Consider the following 8,877-nt stretch of genomic DNA (forward strand, 5'->3'; position numbering starts at 1 on the left):
AAGAAGATCATTTGTAACCTTCACTAAAGCTGTTTCTGTGCTGTGATGAGCTCTGAAACCTGACTGAAACTCTTCAAATAAGCCATTCCTCTGCAGAGGTCCTTCTACCGTGCCACTATCGAGAGTGTGCTGGTGCACACCATCCCTGTGTGGTACGCTGGTTGCACAACAGCTGACAAGAAGAGACTACAGAGGGTCATCAGAACTCCCTGGACTTAATTGCCAGCTCAAGATGTCTCTCCAGAGCCAGGGCAATTATAAAGGACCACCTCCATCCTAACCACCACCTCTTCAACATCCTGCCCTCTGGAAAAAGGCTCAGATCCATCAGGTGCAAAACCAACAGACTAAAGAACAGCTTCTTCCCGTGGGCTGTCAGAACTCTTAATGCAAACTAGTGTGTAAAGACTTCCCCAACACATCCACCCTGACACTGCTGTTGATCATCTATGTGCAATATCTCAGTCTTTCCATGTTCTGTGCAATTATTTTGGTCCCAGTCTGTTTCAATGTTTCTTCCACATACACCATGTATATAGTTCCACTCACATATGTATACATATACACTGTTTTTTATTTTATGCTATTGATTTAATTATTTATTTATTTTCTGCCTTCGTTGTATATTGGTTTCTCTTCTTTTTACTTTAGCACCTTTGTGATCCAGCTACCCAATTTCGCTGTGCAAGAAACTGCACAATGACAATAGAAAGTCTCTAAAAGTCTAAGATGATCTGTTAGTTGTTTGACAACTACTCTTTCAAGGATGTTTGATATAAAGGAAGATTGGAGATTGGCCAATAATTAGCTAAGACTGCTGGGTCTAGAGATGCTTTTTGAGTAAAGGTTTAACTACAGCCAGCTTGAAGGCCTGTGGTACATAGCCGATCATTAGAGATAGGTTCAATCTTTAATATGGTCGACCTAAGAACTTAATGGCAGGTGCTGTTAGCTGCCTCCTGATTGATCAGTTAACTGTGGCTACCAACCTTTTTTGGGCTCCGTCTGCTGTGTGTGGGTTTGTTTTCTGTGTCCTGATTGGCTGTTCTTTGACCCCGTGACAGCTCCTCTGACTCCAGCAGGTACCTGATTGGTGGGCCGACCATCGTCCTCCTCAGCCTCTGAGGCTCCTCCTTCTTCTCATCTCCCTTTCTTCTGCCCTTTTCAACCACGTGACTTATGTCTTTAACTTTAGCGTCAAGCCTGTCAATCATCTCTGAAGCCCCGCCCCCAGGCTCACAGAGGCCAACAGCATCTGATCTTTCTCTCCTTCTTGTGAGCTTGGCAACTGCCTCCTGATCAGTGTGATTGGCTGTTCCAGAATCATGTGACGTTTCCTCCAACTCTAGAAGGCATCTGATTGGTGGACTGACCATCTTTCCTGGTCTCTGAGGCTCCTCCTCTTCCTGTCTTCCTCCCGTTGAGACCATGTGACCTGTGTCTTTATCTCCAATGTCAGAACAGTCAGTCATCTTTGAAGCCCCGCCTCCAACAGAGTCTTTTGATCTTCCTCTCCTCCTTGTGTGTTTGTTAGCTGCCTTCTGATTGGTCTGATTGGCTGTTCCAGAACGCCGTGTTGTCTCCTCTGACTCCAGCAGGTACCTGATTGGTGGGCCAACCATCGTCCTCCTCGGCCTTTGAGGCTCCTCCTCCTTCTCCACACAGACTTGTTGCACCTCCCTTTCTTCTTTTTCTTCCTCCTCCGCTCTGCTCCTCTTTGTCCCCCTCCATCCATTCCCACTCCTGTTCAGGGTCCAGTAGTCGACCAACCAGCTGGGACGTGTTCTCGCACGGTTTATGCCTCTTGACCAATAAGGAGCCTTGGTGGGTGCTGTGAGGAGGGGCTTCCTGGGCCTCTGAGGCTCCTCCCCCTTGTCATCCTGGGTGGTCTGTTTTTCCCGTTTGTTTTTAGGAGCTTGGGCGTTGCTCAGGGCCGCCCCACATCCGTTTCTGTAGAGACCACCTATATTGCTGTGGTGCTGATCGCATTGGTGCAGGAACAGCCCGCTGGCACAGCTGAACTTCCTGTTGCAGAGGTGACAGCCGAAAGGTCGCTTTGGTCTGTGGACGGACGGGTGGAGGGCAGACGGCTGCAGAGGGGAAAGGTCAGACAAAGGTCAGGTGAGCGTTGGGTTAATTACAGCTAACTAAAGACAAAAGAGGCAGAAAAGTCTGGTTAAAGGCCGGGAAAGAAGAGGTTTCCATTAGGGGTGGGCTTTGATTATCAATTTATCGTTTAAAATCGATTCTAGCTTGGATAAATTTATTTTGCCCGAAATGCCAGAATCTCAGGTTAAACGAGAGCAGGATTCTGTACAAAGATGGAAACACAAAACACAAAGAATTCACTCTGATTTTTGCTGTTTTGCTTCCACCACGATAAAAATCACACTTCATGCACAGCTCTCTCTCTCTGTACTTCAAGAACAGTTTCCCATCTAAAAATCTGTTTTCTGCATTATTCGCTTGCTTGTTACGCACAACTCTACCGTTGTTTACAGGCTGTTGGCCGCTGTTTTTGTCCTTTTACTTACTTCTGAGAAGAAAGCCTCATTTCTGCTGTTCAATACTGAGCAAATTTAAACTTTTTAAAATGATGCAAATTGCAAAACTCTCAGCTGTGCCTGTAATCAAACCTCTGTAAACTTTGCTCTGCTTCACTTCAGCAGCATCAGGTCATGTTCATGTGTTGATTCATGGTTTTCTTTCGTTTTTGATCTACTGTAGAATATTTTTAAGGTCATCTGTTAAAATCCAGGCCAGGAAAGTCGCCTTCATGTTTTTCTGTGTTTTATCCTCAGTTACTTTGACACAAAGGCCTCTGCTGTGATGCTCACACCTTTGATAAAGTCCCGCAAGTATCAGCTTTCTTTTTATAGATATAAAAATATGGAAATGTACTGATGCATGACCTGAATTATAATATTTCTGACTGTCTGAGGCTAAATTTACCCGATTCAAATCGAATCGAATTGTGGATCGAATTGATTCGGGACCTCGTGAATCGAAATCGAATCAATTCTAGAGATCAGTGACGATACCCAGCTCTAATTTCCATGGTTACCTACTCGGAACCACTCGCCATGACTGGTTTTCCACTACAATCTGGTAAGTACTTAATGTACGTGGTCATTGTTATAGCAATTAATGTGCAACACCAATAAAGGTGGACGTCGAGGCGCGATGGACCCGCTGCTTGGTCTGTGGCGTCAGACTCGGGAACACGGCATTGCTTTTGTAGCCATTTCTGTCGCTACCCAACTTCAAAAATGGCGCTTTTCATTTTTGTGAATGAGACGCCATCACGACTCATCGAGGGAAGCCACTGACTGGCCAATCAGGGGCACATTTTCATATTTGCTCGAATTTCCTGGAACGCCGGCCGAACATCACCTGGTACCAGGAACTACGAACTAATAGGAAACCTGAAAACCGCGGCAAGTCGATCCGAGTAGGTAGAAAAAGAGGCTGTAGTAACAGGTAAAGTTCAAGTAAAGGTCAGAAGACATGGGCTTGTGTTCTGCATCCTGACTGGATGATTGTAAAATATCTGTTATCACCTCTGACTCTAGAAGGCATCTGATTGGTGGACTGACCGTCTTTCCTGGTCTCTGAAGCTCCTCCTCTTCCTGTCTTCCTCCCGTTGAGACCATGTGACCTGTGTCTTTATCTCCAATGTCAGAACAGTCAGTCATCTTTGAAGCCCCGCCTCCAACAGAGTCTTTTGATCTTCCTCTCCTCCTTGTGTGTTTGTTAGCTGCCTTCTGATTGGTCTGATTGGCTGTTCCAGAACGCCGTGTTGTCTCCTCTGACTCCAGCAGGTACCTGATTGGTGGGCCAACCATCGTCCTCCTCGGCCTTTGAGGCTCCTCCTCCTTCTCCACACAGACTTGTTGCGCCTCCCTTTCTTCGTCGTCCTCCTCCACTCTGCTCCTCTTTGTCCCCCTCCTTCCATTCCCACTCCTGTTCAGGGTCCAGTAGTCGACCAACCAGCTGGGACGTGTTCTCGCACAGTTTATGTCTCTTGACCAATAAGGAGCCTCGGTGGGTGCTGTGAGGAGGAGCTTCCTGGGCCTCTGAGGCTCCTCCCCTTCCTGTCTTCCTCCCGTTGAGACCATGTGACCATGTGTTTCTTTATCTTCAGTATCAGAACAGTCAGTCATCTTTGAAACCCCGCCCCCAGCCTCACTGAAGTCAAAAACATTTTTTGGTCTTCGCCTGCGCTGTGTGGGTTTGTTTTCTGCATCGTGATTGGAGGTTCTGACACCACCTGTTTCCTCTGACTCCAGCAGGTACCTCATTGGTCGGCCAACCATCGTCCTCTTTGTCCTGTGAGGCTCCTCCTTTCCTTCCTCTCTTCCTCCTGTTGTGACCATGTGACCTGTGTCCTTAGCATTAGTCTCAGGCCTGTCAATCACCTCTGAAGCCCCGCCCCCAACAGCATCTTTTGATGTTCCTCTCCTTCTTGTGGGTTTGGTAGCTGCCTCCTGATTGGTCTGATTGGCTGTTCCAGAACCATGTGACGCTTCCTCCGACTCCAGTAGGTACCTGATTGGTTGGCAGACTGTCCTCCTCTGCCTCTGAGGCTCCTCCCTCTCCTCTGCATCACCCTGCGCGTGATTGGTTTGTTCTTGCTGTTGGTCAGCAGCAGCTTGTGCGCAGCTAGAAGCCGGTCTGTGGACGGAAAGGTGGAGATCCAGAGACGCCTGGCTGGTGACATTCAGACCACACACCTGGAGACAGGTAAAGTCGAAGGTCAAAGGTCAGAGAAACAAAGGTGATGTGACGTTCAAGTGAAGGACTGACCTGGCAGAGCTTCCACCATCTCTCTGCTCCTCCGTCTGTTGAGGACTCCACCGTGCTGCTGTCATCCAGCTCCTTCTGCTCCTTTCTCGGCCTCCCCATCTTTCTCCTCCGCACGTCTCTGCTCGCTCTGCTGTGATTGGCTGCTGTTGGCCCATGTGACTGCTGCTCAGACTCCAGCAGGTATCTGACTGTCGGGCCAACCATCCTCCTCGGTCTCCGACCCTCCTCAGTCTTTAATATGACAGATTTGACTCCTCCCCTTTCTTTCATGGTCTCCTCCCCTCCTCTCTCCTCCTCCTCCTGCCCCTCGTTCTCCTTCCTCTCCGGGATCCTGGTTGTTTGTTCCTCTCCTCGCTTGCTGGTGTGGGACTCCTCATCCTTCTTCAGAAGCTTAATCTTTAGTCTCCTCCTCTTCCCGGCCGCATTTCCTGCGATGTGATTGGTCGATTTGTCAGCCAGTGATGACTTTTGTCTTTCACCACCATCAGGCCACCTCTCCCCCACCATCTTCTTCTTTTCTTTAAATGACACATTCTCAGAGCAGAGTCGCTCCTCTGCAGGAGAAGAGTAAAGGAAGTTAATGTTCAAATACTGATTAATACAAAGAACCGATCACTAATCAATAACCCAGATACTGACTGATGCAGAGAGCCAATCTCCTGTGAGAGGAGGCTGAAGGATGAAAGGTTGGGAGGTCAAGAACACATGAGCAGATTAAAGGCTTCCTGCTCTGAGTGGACTCGATCTTCAAACATCTCATTTAACCTGACACTTACAAAACCTACCCTCAGGTACGTGCACCTCCTGCTCCTCTTCCTGCTCCTCCTCTTCAGCCAGCCCCGGGCTCAGGGGAGCGATGAGTCCAGGAGGAGCAGCCGAGACGTCCGCAGGAGTCGGGGGAGGCAGAACAGAGTGCTCGGAGAACAGAGGCACGCTGGGTAGCAGGGCAGGGCGGTCGGTGCCGCAGCGTGATGCCCGACTCCTGCAGAGCTGCAGCAGAGCGCCCCCTGCTGATTCATCCACCTGGAAGGCGCCACAGTGGCAGGAAACACCTGAGAGGGGAGAGGCGTACGTGTGAGCGCGCTCTGCTTTAAACAGTTAATGGGCGTGTCCAAATTCATGGGCTGCATCCCCCGAGGACGCATTTGTAGAACGATTACGTCACAGCGACGCGCCGAAGGCTGTCCAAATAGACTCCTCCGAATGCAGCCGACAAATGCGTCCTGCTTTTCCCCGAATTTGAAGGATCGGTCGGGTGTGTCCTTTGTGGCCCACCATATCCCAGAATTCATAGAGCGGCCCAGCCAAACTCCAGTTTTCAGCAATGGCGGCCTCTACTAAGTTTTAAAATTACTCTTACTACTCTCTCTGGGTCACAAAATAAACTTTTAACATATTTTCAGGCGAGAATGTAGCTGTGCAAACTTCTAATATCTGCTCGGTTTATCAAGATATCGCATATTTGCAAAAGTGCTTCGACGTTTTCAGAGACTTCTGCTACCCACCACAGGGCTCGCAAAATTTCAAAATCCCTGGTAGCCCTTCGGGCAGGGACTCTTCAGTTTTTGGTAGCCCAAAATAAATTTAAGTAGCCTGAATAAAAAAGAGAGCAATTTTTGATTGATGTTTTATTTCCTTTACAATATTATACATTAAAGTATAATATTGTAAAGGAAATAAAACATTAATCAAAAATTGTTGAAAAACAAATTACAACATTGTATAAAAATTACAATCATCAACTTTTGCTTTTTGAAGTTTGCAAAGACTGCTAAATTTTGCCAGTGGTAGTGGTAGCGCTTTGCAACATAGTAGCTGCTCTAAACAGATTTTTCAGGTTTATTTTTAGTATGTTATTTGCAATTAGTGTTTGTTCTGGGAAAGATATTGCAGACTGAGCAATAATGCATTTCTTGCATTTCTCATGGGTTCTAATGGGGGCCTTTTCTTAAAATGATATTTCGAAAGAATGCAAAAGCATTGACATATATTTTTCCTTCCTACGATAGCCCAACGAGCAGGGCAGAGATAGATTTTGGTAGCCCGACTGGAAAAATCGCTAGCCCCGAGACGTCGGGCTAGCGATTTTGCGAGCCCTGCCACCAGCTCGACAGCTCGCCGAGAGCTCAAGGGTCACTGAAGCCGCCGAGAACAGCAAACTCCCGGCACATCATTTTCAGATCACCTCGGTCTTTCGCTGCTCGGGTTAAATGTAATATATAAGTCACTTAGAGAACCTAAAATGTTATTGTTTGGCTTTTTTTCAGTGTTTTATTTGTTCGTGAGTAAATCGGTTTGGCTGAGATTAACATTATTAGATTAGATTAGATAAAACTTTATTAATCCCCCGGGTGGTTTCCTCCTTGGTTTTCACACAGCTGAATAAACGTCAAACAGAAAACTGATTAAACAGATGGTCGAGAGTTTACTCCAGTGTCCTGTTATATTTTAGATAGCAAGGAGCAGACGGCCGAGTTTATTAAACTCCACCGAGACAGCGGTGACGCTAATCTGAAGGCTTGACCGTCCAATTTCACAGCCGCTCACTTCCCGCCTACCCGACCTTCTGAGGACCCGGCCCCCGTAGACCGTGAAGGCCGGGTCCTCAGGAAGATGCAGCCCATGAATTTGGACACGACTAATAACTCAGACAGCACCTGGACATGAAGCGATCAAGGGTCTCAATGTCAGCACTGCAATGAATTCTGGGTAAATTTAGACATCTGTGAGGAAGAAAACAGTGTGTCTGCTCAGGTGTGTTTACCGGGGCAGAAGGTGTTTCTAATCAGCGGGTGTGGGACAGGAACAGGAAGTTCACCATCTTCTCACCTGTGAAGTCGCTTCAGTACAAAGGCCGTGGACTGTGACTCTACCTGTGACTCCACGTCTGTGGCCGGGTGAGTGAGACGCCCACAGGCTCTAAACCCGAAGATGGCGCCCGGCGACGAGGCAAGCCCCCTTTTACCCACCATTCACAGAGACGAACCTTGAGTCCGTCCGCCGGCTCGAGCCCTCAGAGGAAACCACCCGGAGCGACTTCTGTGTGGACCAGCTCTGTGTGGATCTGTGTGGACCGGCTCTGCATGGACCGGCTCTGTGTGGATCTGTGTGGACCGGCTCTGTGTGGCCTCTGGGTGCCACAGGGGACCTGGGCCAATGTCTAGCCTGTGGAATCAGGTTCTTCCTTCCTCAGGTCGAGCCCTTCGTCACACAGTTATTACAGCTGCACTATGGTGCATCGCTATAGCGACCAGCGTAACGGCTTGTGTGTTGGCAGGCTTCCTGTGTTTGAGTCCGTGTAACTGTGTGTTTCACATGCAGCTGGTTTGTTTTCAGTGCTGCTTTACAGACACGTTGGACTGGATATGAGTTTGAAGCTCCGTGTTTCAGAGAGCACGGTGATAAATCACATGTCCCTGAGTCTCACCTGAGTGTCTCCAGCTTAGCTGCTGAGTCAGCAGATCCACCTGGACGGCGGCGTCCCTCCTCTCGGCCGCCTCGCTCTGACAGCCCACCTCCTTCCTCCTCCTCTCCTCCCTCCTGTGTCCTTCAACGATCATCTGGAACACCTGCAGGGGGTGCCACAGAGGACAAACGTTAACATCATACAGGGCATCACACAGCTGGACGTCCAATCAGCCACAGGAGAAAGTTCAAACGAGCTTTGAGCCGACTGCACCACCGAGCATCTGTGGGTGGAGCCACCGTGACATGACCTGCGGCTGATGACATCAGAATATTTACATCAGCGTTTCTCTTCCTTCACATAAAAGTGTCCTGTCAAAGCGCCGGCTGTACCTGTGCAGGTAACAAGGAAGTGATGACACACCTGAGTCTGTGCTGGTTAAGCTGGAGGACACGAGCTGCCTTCCTGCCTCTGCTCAGTACTGTAACTGCAGCTGATTTAAGGTGGAATGACTTCACTCAGCTCAGACGGAAACATAGAAGTGTCCCCATGTCAGCTGAGGTCCTGCTAACACGGTGACATCACTGCAGAGACCGGAGCCGTCCACCAATGACAGCAGCCACAAGGTGGGCCCAAACCCACAGGGTCTTGGAGCTCCTGCAGGA

General features: G+C 48.7%; 1 protein-coding gene across 1 annotated transcript in view; it reads right to left on the bottom strand.

Moving 5' to 3' along the window:
• The window catches only part of LOC102201391 (uncharacterized), a 12,981-nt gene extending 4,110 nt beyond the window's left edge, over positions 1 to 8,871 (bottom strand). Inside the window, exons 1-6 of the mRNA XM_013915406.1 lie at positions 8,636 to 8,871; positions 8,234 to 8,375; positions 5,592 to 5,858; positions 4,807 to 5,360; positions 3,597 to 4,733; positions 990 to 2,090 (exon numbers count right to left, since the gene is read on the bottom strand). Of these exons, the coding sequence (XP_013770860.1) occupies positions 990 to 2,090; positions 3,597 to 4,733; positions 4,807 to 5,360; positions 5,592 to 5,858; positions 8,234 to 8,366 (3,192 nt within the window). The 5' untranslated portion in view covers positions 8,367 to 8,375; positions 8,636 to 8,871. The remainder of the gene's footprint in view (positions 1 to 989; positions 2,091 to 3,596; positions 4,734 to 4,806; positions 5,361 to 5,591; positions 5,859 to 8,233; positions 8,376 to 8,635) is intronic.
• Between the last annotated feature and the right edge of the window lie 6 nt (positions 8,872 to 8,877).

Source organism: Pundamilia nyererei, unplaced genomic scaffold (genome assembly GCF_000239375.1).
Source record: "Pundamilia nyererei isolate P.nyererei 1_Seehausen unplaced genomic scaffold, PunNye1.0 scaffold00299, whole genome shotgun sequence".
Classification (NCBI taxonomy): domain Eukaryota; kingdom Metazoa; phylum Chordata; class Actinopteri; order Cichliformes; family Cichlidae; genus Pundamilia; species Pundamilia nyererei.